Source organism: Gastrolobium bilobum, unplaced genomic scaffold (assembly GCF_033153095.1).
Source record: "Gastrolobium bilobum isolate Gb01-03AN ecotype WA unplaced genomic scaffold, APGP_CSIRO_Gbil_v1 utg25868, whole genome shotgun sequence".
NCBI lineage: Eukaryota > Viridiplantae > Streptophyta > Magnoliopsida > Fabales > Fabaceae > Gastrolobium > Gastrolobium bilobum.
This window is the reverse complement of record NW_026898426.1, coordinates 183,584-202,151: the sequence shown is the minus strand read 5'-3', so window position 1 is coordinate 202,151 and position 18,568 is coordinate 183,584. Positions and strand designations below refer to the sequence as shown.

Here is an 18,568-nt window from a genome sequence, read left to right as displayed (position 1 = left end):
AGGTTTTATATTAGTAAAAATAAATTCTATTTCTCTTAAAAAAAATAGATTCTATTACTTAATATTCAAATCAGTTTAAAATTACAAAAAAATAAGCCCTCAAATTTTCATCTTCAAACTTTTGAAGTACAAACTTTTTAAAAAGAAATTCAAACCCCATTAAGAATAATTTTGATCATGTATCAAATATTTGAAAATTTAAACTGGATCAACTAATTTAATCCATTATTTAATAATCTGGTCGTATTTGAGTTTTTTTTTTTTAAGTTCAAAAATCCTCCTATAATTTTGCTTTAAATCCCTTATATTTCTATGCTTTTCTTGGCTCCATTTGGATGAACTTCTTTCTTCTTCAAAAGTTGTTTTTTTTTTTAAGGAAAAAAAACACTTCTCACTTTAAGTTCGTTAGGATGTTTGTTTTTTAAAAAAGTAGAAGCCACAAAAAAAGTTAAAAATCTGCTTTTTTTAGAAGTTAAAAATTGTAGCTTCTAAAAAAAAGCAGAAGTCAAAAATCAATTTTTTTTTTTTCAAAAACTAAATATTTTTATAAATATATAAATAAATTTAAATTTTATAAAAAAATACTTTTAAATAAGAAAGAGATAAAAACTATTTTTTCTAAAAGTCCAAACAAACGAGCTCTTAATCCTTTATCCTTTTATGTTTTATTTTTCATTCAAATCCATTCTAAACCTATTTGGTTTTATTTATTTTTCTTTTTTTTCATCCTTCTATTTTTTTTGTCTTTTTTTATAAATATTGTAAGTTTCCTTGTATTCTTTTATTTTTTATTTTTTTGTCATACAAGTATATTCTCTTATTCTAGTAAGGGTATAATAGGTAGATTAATTAATATTTGGACAGTGTTAAGAGTGAACTTTGATAAAAAAATCATAAAATGATAAGTGATTTAGAAAAAAATTATAGGGTATGTTGGGATATTTAAGTGTGATGAGTCTCACATTGGTTGGTAATAGGCTAAGTGAAGAGTATACAAGTAGGTCCGACACCACGTCTCAACCCAATGCCTTAAAGTTTTGGGTTGAGACATGGTGTCAGATCCACTTGGTGTAGCTTAGTTCATTGGTGGTGGTCCCCCGCCACGGGCTTTCCCTTGGACCCGCCTGTGGTATCAGAGCCGGGTTGGTACTCGACCCGCCTCCTAGCCAATCACCAGGCTAGCTCGAGCCCAACCTGACTCTGATACCACTGTCAGGCGGGTCCAGAAGGAAGCCCGTGGCAGGGGCCACCACCAATGAGCTAAGCTACACCGAGTACACCAAGTGGGTCCGACACCACGTCTTAACCCAAAACTTTAAGGTATTGGGTTCATGGGTCCTTCCACTTGTATACTCTTCACTTAGCCCATTACCAACCAATGTGGGACTCAACACACTTGAATATCCCAACAATCTCCCCCTCAAGTGTGAAATCCAACATTGATATACTCCCCCTCAACCGAGTACCCGAAGCGCAAAGTACTCGACACGCCTCCTAGCCAATCACCAGGCTAGATCGAGCCCAACCCGGCTCTGATACCACTGTCAGGCGGGTCCAAGGGAAGCCCGTGGCAGGGGGCCACCACCAATGAGCTAAGTTACTCCAAGTACACCAAGTGGATCCGACACCATGTCTCAACCCAAAACCTTAAGACATTGGGTTCATGGGTACCTTCCACTTATATACTCTTCACTTAGCTCATTAACAACCAATGTGAACTCATCACACTTGAATATCCCAACAATCTCCCCCTCAAGTGTGAAACCCACCATTGGTATGCTCCCCCTCAACCGAGTACCCGAAGCGCAAAGTACTCGACCCGCCTCCTAGCCAATCACCAGGCTAGCTCGAGCCTAACCCGGCTCTGATACCACTGTCAGGCGGGTCCAGGGGAAGCCCGTGGCGGGGGGCCACAACCAATGAACTAAGTTACTCCAAATACACCAAGTGAGTCTGACACCACGTCTCAACCCAATGCCTTAAGGTTTCACACTTGAGGGGAGCATATCAATGTTGGATTTCACACTTGAGGGGGAGATTGTTGGGATATTCAAGTGTGATGAGGCCCACATTGATTGATAACAGGCTAAGTGAAGAATATATAAGTGGAAGGACCCATTAACCCAATGCCTTAAGGTTTTGGATTGAGATATGTTGTCGGACCCACTTGGTGTACTCGGTACATAAGCAAAGCAAAATGATTGGGGAGTTTTTAAATTTTTTTATTTTTTGTGGTGTTGTGTGTGCATGTGACTGTCGTGTTAAGTGTTAACTGTTGGGGAAAAAATTCATGCCGCCGAAGCAGCACACGGTATCGCCGTCCTCGCATGGCACGAGAGAGAATAGGAGTAAACAAAAAAAATAGCACCAATGTCATGTGCAGTGCAGGCTTAGTAGCCAAACTCGACCGTTACTCTTTTCAATTTCTAATTCCACAAAAAAGCCTATTAGCTGTTGGGAAGTGTCAAGTTTCATTTGGACATAAAAAATTTACTTTCACTAAGTATGGACTACAATTTAAATAAATACAATTTAAATAAATAAATAAAAACGAACCTATTGTGTCTCTTCCTCCTCTCTTTTTTTTCCCTTTTTGTTTCTACAAGTTTCTTTGTTCTAAGCAATCTTTTCGGCTTGAATTTTCCAAGTGTTTTAAAAAGAAGTAACTTACCCCTTTAATTCATCGCAATAGCTTCTCTGATATCTAGCACTTTTCTCGCTTAGGTGAATCTTTGTTTGATGGAACTCCTAAGCTGAAACTTTATTATCGTCATCCATAGCTAATTCAACTTCACTAACTATCATCACATGTAATGCTTAAGAATTTTTTTGATAAAAAACAATCTGAATTTGTCAAAATTTAAAAGAAATAGTTGAATAAATCGAGGTAATAAAAATTATTTATCCATACAAAAGTTAATAATAATTTAAAAACATTTTAACAATTTTTTTTTAATGATTTAGTACTTTTCTATCACCGCTATAACCTTCACTTAATAGCGTGACTCATGTTATCCTCAACACAGCTATTATTGAATTCATCTACCTATGCACATCCTTATATGGTGCTTTAAAAAAAAAATTACTAGCTACCACATGCTAGAAACACCTGTCAGTCAAATCGAAAAACTAGAACCGCGAGAATTACACCCCAAAATATCAGTATAAGGATTCCTCAAAAATATATAATTGTTCAAAATTTCCTTTTTTTTATTTTTCAAATGCATTATACAAATCTAAATTTGTCCATTAGCCGGTTATTTTAAAGTGGGCCCCCCTCTGTTTTTCGAGTCACTGAAGATTGAGTTATAAAGTTTTACAAGTTATTTTGAACTATCCGATTACGCTAATAACCTCATAACTTTCCTATTAAATTATTAAATAAAAATAAATCAAATAAGGATGTTTTTGAAATATCTCAGCGAAAAAAATCGTGGGGGAATCTTCTTTATTCTATTTTTTTGTGTGGGTAATATGGTTCTTCTTTATTCGATAAGAAGCAAACAACAAATACGGGTAAGAATTTACATACTAAAAATATTCATAAATTAAAAAACATATATAAAAAATTGAAACTTAAAATGGATAACTATTCCGGGTTTATACATCCGGGTATTAATAGTCAAGGAAAAGAGTTGATAGAACTTGGATGAGGTTTTACTCGAAAGGGAAGCCGGCCAAAATACTATAACTCAAAGTGGGCCCTACCACGATTACATGATGGATTTCTATAACTACCCACGTTCACAATAACCACCTATGGAAGGGTTATATATACCAAAGACCATAACTAACAGAAGGGACCAGACAATAATCATACTAATGTTCATACAGAACAGTAACTAAGAACACAACACGCAAAATGAAGAGAAAATGGGTTCATTTTTTCTGTAGTTATTGCAGATAAGTTATCTGGTTATCTGTAGTAAACTCAAAATGACTTCGTCTTGTGACGAAAATCATTGTGTTTTTGTAATTTTAATTTATTTCAGGGCTATTATAGCTTTTATAATTATAATTTTTTAATTTTTCAATCTCAAAACGACATCGTTTTGGAAGTAAATGCAGATAATTAAGTGTAAAAATATTTTTTAAGAGAAAATATAATAGTAGTTCTCTAAAATTCTTTATAAATATTGTTAAAGTATTTTCATTTATGATAAAAATAATGATAAATAATTTGTTTATTTTCATCTTATAACAAAAACAATATTTACAATAAATTGGTTGCAGTGATAAATAAATTGTCTTCATAAAGAAGAGAAACGTTGAAACCTAACAAATTAGGAAAATTTTATACTTATTATCATTATTATTTATTTAGTTATCATTTGATCAATTTAAAATCAGTGACAGTTAAAAAAAATTTAATCATTGATTTTCAAATTAATTCAATAATAATTAGATAAATAATAAAAACAATAAGATTAAAATTATAGTAAGTTAAAGTTACTTAAAGTTACTTGGTAATTCAAGAAATAGTTTCACTACCCACACAGGCCACAGATGCCGTGGAAAAAGAGAAAGATGAACAGTTAAGCATTTGGTTTTTTATGGTACTGGGGCCCAAATAAACGCGTTTTAGCTTTATCCTTTTTCGGTGGATACAACTAATAAGAGGCTAAGACAATCTTCCCACAAAATCTCAAGATTCCTGCGAACCAAACCAAAAACTCTGCACACTGCTTTGCCTATCTTAGCTCTTCGCCTACTTTTTGTTCCAAAAAGATACTGTTTGACTCTGCAAGACATTACCTTTTTTGATATGTTTCTTCTTCCTCGTTCGAGCAAAGAATTGTAATTTAGCCTCTAACAATTTTGACAGGCATGGCTATTGCGCGCGTTTGAAGTTTCTTAACTTTTCTTAAATTCTGCTACATGACACATAATTTTTAAATGGGATTTGTAAACTTAAATAAACCTTAAAAAGAAAAACACGAAAAAGAAGAAGTAATGATTAGTAATAATAGTTCTCGAAACTATTACTCGAAGCCTTACACTAATCCAAATTTCAACAAACATAAGGAATTCGTGATGGGATTATGTTGTGTATCAACTGGCATGTGGTGTCGTTCCTGAGATGCACTTTTGGATTTTTTTTTTTTTTTAAGTTAACTCAATCTTAATTGTTTCTTTGAGATAAGTGAGTTTTGTCTAGTATTTTCCACCAACTTCAATTTTTTGAGTCACTATGAGACTAATTTAGAATGTGAGATGAGTCAGAAATAAAGATATAAACTTCTCTCAAAAATAATATGTGAGACTTTTTTTTATATTTACTCAATTTCCTTACTGGCTACTAATATTTGGTGCACTTTTGGATTTTAAATGCTGCTCTATAGTCTCCACTCTTTAGTAATAGGCCAGTTAGTTTAATTAAATATTTAATTACGATACGGAAAGGTGCCCCGTCATCCAAAAACAAAAAAATATCTGAACCCCTACGTTGCTAACATGCACCAAAGTGCCCAACTGACCTCAATTAAGAAGTGCTATTATACATGATTCACTGTCTCTGGAGTTTGCATGACCATCAAACTAAAAGGCGTGGGCCTCCAGAATTACGACTAAATGAAATGAAATGATTACTCATTAGTGGGCCAATCTCTGTTCTCTGTGTGCAGTAGACAAAATTGTTGTTCCTTATCGACAAAGGCATTCTCTTCCCATCAACCTTTTTCTTCTTCTATTTATATTTGTTTACTACTTTCAAAAAGTAGGAGATCGACATAACATATTTTTTTTCCAATCCCCTTTCAATTGGATTTGATGTTGCACCCTCCTCTCCTACTTGCAGAGATGCAATACTTTCCACTTTTCTCATAAACTTAAACCCTCAAACATTGTCGTTATCAATTAGAATGTTAATTACCATAAGTGGTCCAAGTGAGTCCAGCTTGGACATATAATTATTGATTATAATTTGATGGTTGTACATAATTTGATTAATTTTCTGTACTCTTTTCAAAGACTTCTTCAATTGCTGACTTAAATAATTATCTACCCCAAGATCTGATAGTTTAATAATTAATAAAAGGTTTACTCTTTTTGTGACAATAACATTATATTGGTTCGAGACCTAATTATAGGCGTAGGATGGAACTAGCACAATGAGAGTTGTACCAAGTACCAACCATTGTTGGCCATTAATTGACTTCCGAATGCTAGCTACAAAGTTGGTAGAATGCATGGCAAATATTATGCAACTTATATATAATTACTTTTATTTAGAGGACCAGCATTGGAACAACAGTAGGGTTGATTTTTTGTTACAGCATAAACTATTTTTTTTAAATGTAAATTTAAGGTTAGTGTTGTGAAATCGACAAGTATACCGATCGTTCCAAGTAATAAAGTGATAAGAAAATATCGTTCCCACGAGGATTAATGCACCAATTATTATTCTAACTAGTCCCTTTAATTTGAAAAACTCAGTTTAAGGTTATTCTAACTAGTCCCTTTGTATTTTGGGGTGATAGCTTGGTGTTTGTGGGGGAAAAGAAATAAGGCGATCTTTGATCAAACTATCACCTCGAAGTATGGTCTCATTAGGCGCATTACCTATACTTGTGGTAATATTCAATTGGCTAATGAAACCCTTATTAAGATTGGTCATCAGGAGCTTAGAAGAGAGGAACGTCTTATTCACTGGAATTTTCCCTCTGAGGGTTATGTTAAACTTAATGTGGATGATTCCAGTATAGACAGTGGGCAAAGGACTGCATGTGGTGGAGTCATAAGGGATGCTGCTGGGAACTGGTTAACTGGTTTTACAAAATTCCTTGGGAGTGGTACTTCTACTTCAGCGGAAATTTGGGGGTTCTTGATAGGTATGGATCTGACTTGGCATAAGGGATTTATGAGAGTCTTTGTGGAGTGTGACTCCAAGGTGGCTTTGGAATTTATAAGAAAAGGGTGTGACGTAAGTCATCCTCTTTCTGCTTTAATCATCCGAGCTCGTAGCATGCTTCAAAGAGACTGGATTATTCAGCTTAGTCATACTTATAGAGAAGGCAATTTTGTTGCTGATTGGCTTGCTACTCATGCACCTCATCAGGATGGACAGCTGATTGTGCTGGATGTCCCTCCAACGGCTTGTTTGGAATTGCTTCGTAATGACTTGAGGGGAGTTAGTCTCCCAAGATTGTGCCTAGTATAGGGCTTTTTTTGATGTTGCTTTAGTTTTCATTGTATTTCCAAAAAAAGTAATTGTTGACTGAAATTTAAAGACAATAATAATCAAAAACATTCAAGAAATAATCAAGAACGTCAAAGAAGGTATAAGTAAATAATATAAAGAAACTGCAGTCAGAATGCACACTTCACCTTCGATCCTCCTTTATAGTTCTAAATAAATTTCATAATCAATTAATTCATTAGCTCAGACAATCCATCTATTCCTTATTAAGTAGTTGAACCCTAATGTCTTAGCGTATTCAACCTTTTAACCCAATTAGAATCCTAGTGTCCTCGTAATTCCTCTTGAATCAAATATTAAGCAGATGAATTTAACAGTCTGCAATCTAAGTAAACCTATGTCTAGATTATGCACAGATTGTTATTCTACCCTTGTCGGAATTAAAATCTCAATATTCCTATTGTGAGCTCTAATCTTCAAAACCCTATAATAGAGTGATCAATTCTAAAAAGGATAAGGAAAAATTCTTTCAGGTAGAATAAAACTAATTAAATTAAAACAATTATAAAAATACTTTAAAAACTATAAAAGATTCACATTGGATCCGTGATCCCAACTACAAAGAGAAATCAGCTAGACATATCTGACTTTAGCAATTCAAAATAAAAAGAATTCATGAAAGAATGGAAAAGAAGAAGAAGACGAAGAAGAATCTTTAGTCTTCAGTTTCTCTGAGTGTGATCGATCTTCAGCATAAATCTCCAAAAGCTCCCTCTCCGTTGTGTTTTCTGCAATTTCCCTTCTGCCAAAAGATACTTCTAAGGGTTTTTACTCCCTTATTTAAAGGAAAGAATTCAAATCCCGCAATATCTTTATCAAATATTTGATTTAGACTCTCCTTTTTATAAAATTTCAATCACTAAGATATTGCACGCATGGCATCCGCGCGAACCGCGCCACTTCCGCGCGGATTCGCGCTGAAAGACAGTGAGGGAGGCTACATTTTATCTTTGACGACGCTATCTGCGCCAGTGTCGCGCGAATCGCGCCGGAAGGCAATGGGGTTCCAATTAATTCTTTCTTTGTGGCGCGATCTGTGCCAACATTGCGCTATCCGCGCCAGTGGACCGAAGGATTTGAATCCTCATTCTTTTATGGAGTTTTCTCTTGCAAAATGTACAATTTCAATAAAAGTGTGTTTGAGAGTGGATTATCAATAATTCTATTAAATAACAATGTTTATAACTGAATTCATATCAAATCCTTGCTCTTTTTATCCTAGAAACCTCTATATGCTGGAGGCATAACAGTTAGCATAATCGATCATCGTTCTTAATATTATATTGTTGCAAAATCAGTCTATATGCATTGAAATTTGCCCTTTTTTACATATATTTAATTCAATTTATAGATTGTGTTGTAAGTTAGGTAATAACAAAATATTAAACTTATGAATTGTTCGGTTGTAATAATTTTTTTTTAAAAAAAAAACAGTTTAAATAATGTACACATCACATACTATCATGCTATATATCCAACAATCATTACCTAGTAAAATTATGTTGAAGAAGTGCACGTGAATTGTAAATTCAGTAGGTATGGCTATATCCTTATAGCAGGATCTAAGCTGGCAAATGAGGATTTTTCTCAAGGCATCTTGTGATGGACGTTTCTTAAGTATCTGTTAGCAGTAAATATCCGGAAAAACTTCCACATGCTAGTAGTCACTCATTATACTCTTAATTTTTTCTTCTCTTTTTCCTTTTTCAAATGCATGTTGTCACTCCCTCCTCGTTGATGAGATGGCCGCTATTAATTAGTTCTTCAAAGTTCAAACTGCCATGTTAAATATTCTTTCCCATTTGTTGCTACTATGTTTCTTGTTTTGACTAGAACAGCAAAAAAACAACCACGTTCTTCTATTTGTGCTTTGTATCAGGGTAGCCTAATAATTTATGAATTGGCGGATACATTAAAGCAGGTTCTCTTGTCTTTGGGTCCCAAAACCATATGCTACTTTCTATGGTCTTGCCAGCAACCTTCCTCTTTACGCGCCACAGCACGTGCAGCACAGATTTATGCTCAAAAAGAAAAATATCATGACATAGAGGGATCAGAGATGAGCACCTTCTCGTGAGAATGTGGTTAAACTGGGTCATCTTCTTGATGGGTGTGAGTAATCAGTTGTGGGCTCAGCTTTACAACTAATCTTAGAAGAAGAGGAAAAACAAGATCACGAAGAAAAGACCTGACTTAAAAGTGGAGGTGGTCAACTTTTTCCTCTCCTTTTTAATAATAAGACACAACTACCGTTAAGGCTATATTATCATATTAATTAAGTCTGACATCATGTTATAATCTCAAATATAAAGATATTAGGATTCATGGATCCTCTCACTTATATATATTTCACTTAACCTATTATTCAATTAATACGAGACTTATCACATCCGAATATTTCTACCCCACACACACACACACATATATATATATATATATATGAGACAGGATCCTTTGACACCAGTGTCAAATTTTAAATTTGACACCTCATTTGAGAGCCGTTAAATAAAAAAGATAACGACTCTGATTTTTAAGCATGTGACACCATTGATCTTTTTTAATCTAACGGCTCTCAGATGAGGTGTCAAATTTAAAATTTGACACTGATGTCAAAGGATCCTATATATATATATTTATTTATTTATTTATTTTTTCTTAAGATGTGTAGCTGTCAAGTATGATAAGAAGAAAGTGAGGGGCAACATGGTTGGGTTTTTGAGTGACGGATTTGGTATTTGGACTTGAAAGATTTAATCTCGCATTCAATGATGGCTTGGGGAAATAGAAGGATAGTAACTCGATATTTTTGCACCTTACCTTACTTTGTTTTTTTAATAATATTTTAATTTAAATTCTTTATAAAGATCATCTAATTATAGCTACTACATCTGCCGCTTTATTTGACATTTTGATAACCTTTTCACATAGTTTCTTCTATTTGGTTGTTGAAATAGATGACCCTTAGCATTAAGTTGAACTTAAAACTGTTCTTCACATAAATTTAAAAACATACAAAGGGCCATTTTTATTTTTATTTTTAAAAAGAAAAAGTCAACTCACTTGCGTGGCCAAGTTCCCACTTTGAGTAGCACTAATTTGGCAAAGCCTAATCACCCATTTTGTCCTTAGAAGCTATTTATTCTTATAATCCCATCAAAATTGAAATTGAAAAGAAAAATAATGTTATTCGGCTGAACTGATAAAACCAATTGTAATGGTTCAAAATTTCATCTTCACTATATATATATATATATGTGTGAATGAGATAAACACTTAACATTTTGTTCAAAAAAAAAACACAGCCAAATAATGATAACTCAATTGAAGCTTAGAGAACTGAGCAGTTGAGAGTGAGAGCATGTGTTTGATATTTTTCAGTATCATCTTTGAAAAGGATATAAATCTTTAATTCCCAACCTGTCTCGAATCAGACTAGTCGCAAAACGATGAATCAATTGAAATATCTAAAAAAAAAAAAGAAAAAAGAAAAAAGAAAAAAAGAAACACTCTTCTGCTACTTCATTTTTAACCGGACTTCATCTCTTTCTAAATGGTCTTGAATATTGGGCTTGCTTGAACTCACCGCGCCGGTGCTACTCTTTTCTTATACTGGGCTTGGACTATCCCAAAAGGGTCCCATTTATAGGCCCAAAGTTAAAATCAACGACGAAAAGAAGAAGAATCAGTCGGACGGGAAGAAAAAGAAAAAAAAAAAAAAAAAAAAAACTAAACTGTTTGTATCTTAATCCGTGCTTTACATTATGACATGGTCTTATTCATCCCTTTTGGGTTGTTCATTCACGTTTTCCGCTTTGGTTTCTGAAACTGTTGATCGGAGAGTTTTTCCAATCACTTGGTGCGAAGTTCGATCGCCATGGCCGTCGACATCCAAACCTTGGAAGACAGGTACACTTCATCAACTCAAAATGAAAATGCGCTGTTATCCTTGTGTTTGTCTCTCTATCTCTTTTGTTATTTTTGGATTGCTTTTTGTTATATAAAACGTGGCTGGTGGTTAGTTTCAGTCATTCGCTCTTAATTACCATGGAATTGGATGTTGCTTGCTGGAATCGAGTAAACTTGATGTTCACAACGCAAGTTTTGTGTAGTTGTTACTCTTTGGGGAAATTATGGGAATTTCCTTACATAAGGATACTGAATTTTCATGTGGCTGAGGTTCAGCATGCGTAGTTTGTTGTCATTTCTTTGGCTTATAGGTTTTTTTTTTTTTTTTTTTTTGTCGTCCTTGTTGTCAATCCTGCCTTGAACAGTTGGTGAATTCACTGCTTCTCCCTTTGCATTGTGTTGTTGAATCAGGATTTTTGGGTGGTAAAGAAAGAGATGAACAATGGGAAACAAGCTTGTATACGCACAGGCTGTTTGATTAAATTCTTTGACCAAAGTTTTGATAGTTTCCCCAGTTGCTAATTAAATCACTGTTTGCCTTGTTTGTATTTCTGTGTATTTTTGACTCCATTCTAATTACCTAATATTGGTTTTGGTTCTAGGTATATTGATTCTTGCAGGAGACATGGCGTTTTGCCTAATACTGCTATTTTGTCAAGCTTTTTCAAGGTCTGTTGTTTGTTTCCAGCACCCGATTTGCTGCTAAAGCACTGGAAACTATTTCAATTTCTTTGTTTTCATATGTACAGCTTTGCTAGTGTTTCCTTGTAAATGCAGTAAATGAGGACACTTGCATCAAACTTTGGTCTCAACCAATTTTTCACTGTTATATACAGTATACAGTTTTTTCCCCTCTCTTTTACTCCAGTTTTTTTTTTCTTTTTTGGGGCGTGTGTGTATTGACTCTCCGTTCGCAGGGTGTGGTGACTATATTCCATTTTCTACTTTATCCTTGTCATGGAGTAAGAAACTAAACCTGACCATGATCATGCAGGCTGAGGTCAAAAAGTCCTGCCAAGAGCTGTGCAGCCTCGAGATCATACTTGATGACCTTAAGGATATTGATTTTGCTCCACTTCTTGATGTATGCATGAACCTTGATACTTCTGAAATAGAAGCCGTTGATGTACGTAGCGAATCATCATGTGTATTAAATGGAGAATATGCATTATCATTGATGCGTGCTATTAATCAAAAGCTTCAAGTAGTTGATCTACAGGATCTGTCATTTGGAAAAGACTTCCTACGGTATATTATGGTGCTTGCTGTGGATTATCTTTGTATAAATGATGTAATTTCTGTTTGTTTAGTTGCCTTTATTCTTACGTTTTCAGCAAATTTGAGATTGTAATATGGAATTTCTAGCCTTTGGAATTCTGGCAAGTCAGAATAATCAACAATCTTCATTCTACTAAATATGAGAGTTGGGTTTTTACACAATTAGATGAAAATCTGTGCAAGGTTCTTTTATATCAATTGGGTGTGAAATTATCGTCTTTATACTGGGTCTTTTGTTACTAACAATTACCTGTGGCCTTTATAGTAGCCAATTAACGTAATTACATGTGGTGCTTCATTCTTAATGATGATATACACTGAGTTGTTTAGTTGTTTACCTAAAAGTCTAAAACATGGATGGTTCATTCATTATAGGGAGAATTTGCCTCAATGGAATCACTTTCTGAAGTTTTAGATTTTTGTTGCATATGTTGCTTTTCATGACTAATGTTGGGTTTTCATCAGGGATATCTCACGAAGAGGTTTGGCATGCCAAGTTTTGACATTGAAGTCTTCACGTTTCCAGAAGCTGAACTTGATAGGGGAGTTCATGCATATGCACACCCTTAATCTTGATTTTAGTTCTACCCTTATGAGTTTCCAAGAGGACTGTTTTAATTGCATGCCCAATCTAATGTGCCTCTCAATGTGTGACACACGGATTACAAATCTATGGACAACTGTTGCTGCTCTCTCTAAGCTTCCTTCTTTGGTTGAACTAAGGTTTCAATATTGGCAGTATTGTAATGATGCTGACCCTGAGACATATAATATCTCACCCTGTGGGAAATCAGATGGTAATGCTGATTTTAGTCTACTTAATAGCGTTCCTTTTATTGGTGAGTCCTCCACTGATACAAGGGAACTGACAGATCCCAACTTTAGTGTCGAAGATCCACTGAGAAATTTTTATTCTTTCGATGAAGAAGTTAGTAATCACGATGTTCAAAGCATGGTTGAGGATTCATCAGATGATAGTGAAGTTGACTTTACTAGTCTTAATCATAGATACTGGTTGTCAGATGTTTTTCCTGGGTGGAATTTCCAAGTGCCTCTTCAGAATGAGGTAGTCAATTTGGCTTCCCTTCCAATCTAGATTTCCTCTAGAGTGGTCTCAATAGCAGAACAATAATGGCTAATCTCTCTCACTAAGTTATTGTTCATTGTTGTAGGCTATTGTAAATATTATGCTATTAATTTGTGTAAAGATTGTATTCTAAAAGAATCACGATCATTGTAGTTTTGAGGTTATGGCATCAGCTTGCATCTTATATCCTTTTAATTATTTTATAAAATACTATGTAGTTGTGGTAATGATTATAGCTTGGATACTGAAATAGTCATATTAATTATAAGAATTATGGTTTTCTATTATGTGAACTTCCTCTTTGTTTTCATGATCACTTTGCTTTTTTGAAAGTTTAGTAAATGACTCTATTTGTGAAATGCTTACAATTAAATTGCGTAGAAGTGATTCATGTTAATATATGATTTCTTATGTCCATATTATCCGAGTTGTAACTTCCAAATCGTTCTTGATCTTTAATTTTGGCAGTTAACATTACAGAATGAAGAGATGAAAGAGTCATTGCAAGGTACCTTTACTGGGCATATTGCTGATATTTCTATGAAGTATATGTCTCGCCATGCATCACCGATATGCTATGAGAAACATTACAGAGAATTCATGATAGCTTCATTACCAAATCTGAAAATTTTAGATAATGTGCACATCAGAAAGATTGACAAGGAAAGAGCTACTGGAATATTTTCTCAATACTTTGAATATCTTCCATACAGATGGAAGCACAAAGAGAGTGTTGTGAATATCTTACAGAAGCGAGAAATAAAATCAGGCCACATTAAGGCGCGATCTTCTAAGTGTAGGCCATCATATCCTTCTGGAAAGTCCCAATATTTGTACACTAGGTCTCTTTCTGCTGCTAAAATGGGGTCTTCAACTTGGCCTTTCTTGCATCCCCTTTCTATATTAGGATGTGAATTGGATAAGGGCTTTCGTCCAAGGCAGTTTGAGTACCATCCATCTGACTCCAGCTTGATGGTTTTTGGAACCTTAGATGGTGAAGTAGTTGTCATTAACCATGAGAATGAACATATTGTGAGTTATATCCCATCACTTGGAGCAATGAATAGTGTCTTGGGTCTCTGTTGGCTCAAGAAATATCCCTCTAAGGTATGTGCTTGTTCCAAGAGAAGTGATCTATAGCAATCATATTTACCGTGGTTATTAACTTATTCAGTGAATACTAGCAGCTATATATATCGGAAATTATTGAAGTGATTGTCCCAGAAAGCTACATCAACTAACAGAATCGGTTGTTTGTCACACATAGCCTTGTAGAGGCCAAAGTGGTTTTAAAGAGAGAGATATGGCATGCTGTGATTTTCTGCATGAATAATAGTACAGCCTTGCTAGCTGTAAGGATAATTTGTATTTAGTTACCATTATCAGAATGACTAGAAAGATTATTTATCTAAGAAAGGCATTAATTCAGTGGAGTATTCCATTCTTTATAGTTAGTTTTAGAGCATTTGCTCCTCCAGTGATTTTGTTTGAATGGCAATTTCTGATGCTGTTCTTTTTTCCTTGTTGCATGCCAGCTTATAGCAGGTTCAGACAATGGTTCCTTGAAATTGTATGACATCCGCCATACACCAAAAAAAATTACTGGCATATATGGGAATTCTAGTTGTGTTACCTTTGATGAATTTGACCAGTTGACATCTGTTCATGTTAACTCTACGGATGAACTATTTCTCGCAAGTGGTTACTCAAGAAATGTTGCTTTGTATGACATCAACAGTGGAAAGCGCTTAGAAGTGTTCACAGATATGCATCATGGGCATATTAATGTAGTCAAGTTTGCAAATCATTCCCCGTCAATTTTTGCCACTTCATCATTTGATCAGGATGTCAAGATGTGGGACTTGAGACAGAAACCCATACACCCTTGCTTCACTGCTTCAAGCTCTAGAGGAAATGTGATGGTTTGCTTTTCTCCAGATGACCAATATATTCTTGCATCAGCAGTTGATAATGAGGTAATTTTTACTTTGTAGTGTGATTAGTTACTGGTCAGTGCATGCAAAGTACAATTAATGGTATAGGCCATGCACGCCTGCGAAATCTGATTCAGATTTAAAGCCAGTAACAATTTCCATCAGATTTGTGTTATCTATGTACGGTATTTCAGTTGATTGCCTACTTGCTTGTCTTTCTCTTTGTTTGGCAAATTTTATCCTGACAAACACATTGTTAGTGTCCACACTAACATGTAAATCTTGTCAGGTTAAACAACTTCAGGCTGTCGACGGTAGGCTTCATTTGGTTTTTGATATAGCTTCCACTGGAAGTTCTCAAAATTACACCCGTTCTTATTACTTGAATGGGAGGGACTACATTATAAGTGGGAGTTGTGATGAACACGTTGTCCGTGTTTGCTGTGCTCAAACAGGGAGGCGCCTGAGAGATATATCCCTGGAGGTACATCAATCATCTAATTGACGTGCTTTACTTGCTGGATGAGATTTTTGTAATAAATCTGCATAATGAGAGAGAGAGAGAGAGAGAGAGAGAGAGAGAGAGTAAATTGCTTATTGCATACCTTCAAACAGAATATAAAGGAAATATTTAATTATATGATAGGACTGTCCCCTATTTTAAGCTAGTCTGCACTTTTCAACCTTACCTGTACGTTTATATTCCCTCCCATATTTTTCTATCAAAAAGTGATGTCTAAAAAGCCAGCTTAGAAAGGAACACAAATAACTGATATCTGATTATTGTGCTTTCATTTCATTGAATCGTTGTTCCATTGTATTAACTTGTTTACTTCTGTCCAGGGAAGAAGCTTAGGAAGTTCCATGTTTGTTCAATCTTTGAGGGGTGATCCTTTCAGGGTAAGTTCTTTTCAGCTTATCCCAGCCTTCTCTAAGCAAAAAGAAAAGGCAATCCTAGTTAGCAGGCTTACAGGGGAGGTGAACAACGTGGGGGCTTTTTATGGTTAAATGTCTTTCACTATCATTTTGGAAAATTTATGATTTTTCTTTCTCTATTTCATTTTTGTTGTTTTCTTTGCAAGTGACATAAAAGTTTTCTGTCACTAAAAATCCATTCATGGCATGAAAATTGAAATAGCTATTCTGATTAATTTATGCATGTCAATTACTTCTTTTTTTCGCCAAAAAAAATGTGGAGGTTGTAGTTGCTTGCTTTCTCTTTGGTGATGTATTACAGCTTTTCCATTAATTTTCCGGGATTGAACTCGACATAATTAAACTGTCTAGGTTGGATACCTATATGTTGTAAATGCTTTGCTGAAAGGCAGGAAATAGTTATTTTATATTTGTATCTTCATGAACATTTCATTTCTCCAGCATGATGTATTTACATTATTTTTCGCTTGTTATTATGTATTAAAGAGTAAAAAAATATGAATTGTGAATTACGGATTAAATAAGGAAATAAATCTCCCCTAATAAAAGAAATTAAAAACTGATTATAAAGAGATATTAAGAATTTAATATTATCCCCGGTATACGGAAACAATTTTTTCTAATTTCAAACATTATGAATAGGAACACGGTGGTCTTTATTTAATTTGAATTCTCGTTTCTTTCAAATGATGTTATATGCAGGATTTCAATTTGAGTGTGTTAGCAGCTTACATGCGGCCAGGATCCAAGTCTGAAATTGTCAAGGTTTGTACCATATTTTCTTATATGCGTTATTCTATAGCACGACAATCTCAATGATATGTTCATTGATCTCTCAGTTTTCCTTTACTTGTCTGGATTGAGAGTAGAAAATGAATAGTTAAGAAATTGAGGAAATGGGACCAATTATTTTCCGATTCTACCAACTCTGGGAAGAAAATGGAGGCAAAACTATTGATAGAGGGAGTAAAAGCCACATCATTAATTTGTCCCACTGAGTTTCATTTTCTAGAACTGAACATTTTATAATCTTATTGCTTTATCCCATACGTAAAAAATGTCAATCAAATTTTTGGTTAAATTATAGCTTACCTCCTTATACTTGGGTCCTTTTTTATAAAACCAATATGTACAGAACCTCATTCCCACACCGGTCATCTGCCTCGCCACCCACTATCACCACCGACCGCTGATGGTGACAAAGACTGCGATGGTGGCCAATGTTGGGTTGAGGAATAAAAAAATGTGTCTTAAAGTTAAGATATATGTTTAATTGTTATAATAATATAGTGTTAAATTTAATTGTTTCAATTGAAAGTATAACTGATTTTCTAACAAAATGAACTAAATATAGGATGGTATACTATAATTTATTCAAAAAGTTGTTATATGATTTAAAGGTTTCTCTAGGAATTTTTTTTATTTTCATTTGCAGAAGATAATCTTTAATATAATTTGCAAAAAGTGTTTCTATTATATTCAAAATTAAATTTTATATGATTTACAGATATAATAAAGATATATTACTAATACAACAACTGAGATTTTCCCCTTCATTTTCTTTCACAATTATACATTGAAATGATACTCTTATTCATTTTTCGCTCATTTCTATTTCGTCCAAACACGAGAAAAAAATTGCAGTCTTATTATGCCTTTCACATTGGAAGACTCAAAACGAGAGGGATGAAATATTCGATTCGAACTGTGCTAAGCAGGAGAGCAAATTTCTTAAATTGTGATTTTTTTTTATTATTTTAATATTTGCAGGTCAACTTACTGGCATCTGGTGGTCATGCCAAGGATGATTCTGATGACCAGCGCCTTTGTCCGTCCCCCAGTATGGGTGCTTGATGTACGATTTGTATGTATTATGTAGAGCTGATTTTCAGTCGGTGTTTTATAGATAAAAAGTATAATTTTGGATAAAAAGTAATTAAGCTAAGCTTTGCTTAATATAATGTAAATCCAATGAGTGTTAATAAAAACCATCTGTAAGGACACCATAGTTGTAGCTATCGCACACCTGTGTTTGTAAAATCTACTTTGAATGGTAATATGATGAAGCTGAATATTCGCTCACGTGCTAGTTAAAATTCCTTTTGAACCAGGGTCCCTGGGATTTTTTTTTTTTTTAACATGAATAATGGAGATTAATTGACCATTTCTTCTCTTTTAACTCCTCAAGGAAAAAAATTTATTTTTTAATTTTATCGAAGTCAATTTAAT

General features: G+C 34.3%; 1 protein-coding gene across 6 annotated transcripts; it reads left to right on the top strand.

Moving 5' to 3' along the window:
* Nucleotides 1-10,968: 10,968 nt before the first annotated feature.
* LOC133316162 (protein DWD HYPERSENSITIVE TO UV-B 1) lies at nt 10,969-18,554 on the top strand. Of its 6 annotated transcripts, none has more exons than XM_061517882.1 (11): nt 10,987-11,104; nt 11,516-11,773; nt 11,882-11,939; nt 12,099-12,352; nt 12,848-13,448; nt 13,938-14,576; nt 15,005-15,445; nt 15,693-15,887; nt 16,247-16,303; nt 17,042-17,104; nt 18,110-18,554. In XM_061517882.1, the coding sequence occupies exons 4-11, from the start codon at nt 12,195-12,197 to the stop codon at nt 18,191-18,193; spliced, it is 2,238 nt and encodes a 745-aa protein (XP_061373866.1). In that variant the 5' UTR covers nt 10,987-11,104; nt 11,516-11,773; nt 11,882-11,939; nt 12,099-12,194; the 3' UTR covers nt 18,194-18,554. The 6 variants fall into 6 exon arrangements, with proteins under 6 accessions (XP_061373865.1, XP_061373864.1, XP_061373866.1 ...); XM_061517883.1 differs by having other exon boundaries at nt 11,067-11,104; nt 11,707-11,773; XM_061517881.1 differs by lacking the exon at nt 11,882-11,939 and having other exon boundaries at nt 10,969-11,104; nt 11,707-11,773; nt 13,950-14,576.
* Nucleotides 18,555-18,568: the final 14 nt, after the last annotated feature.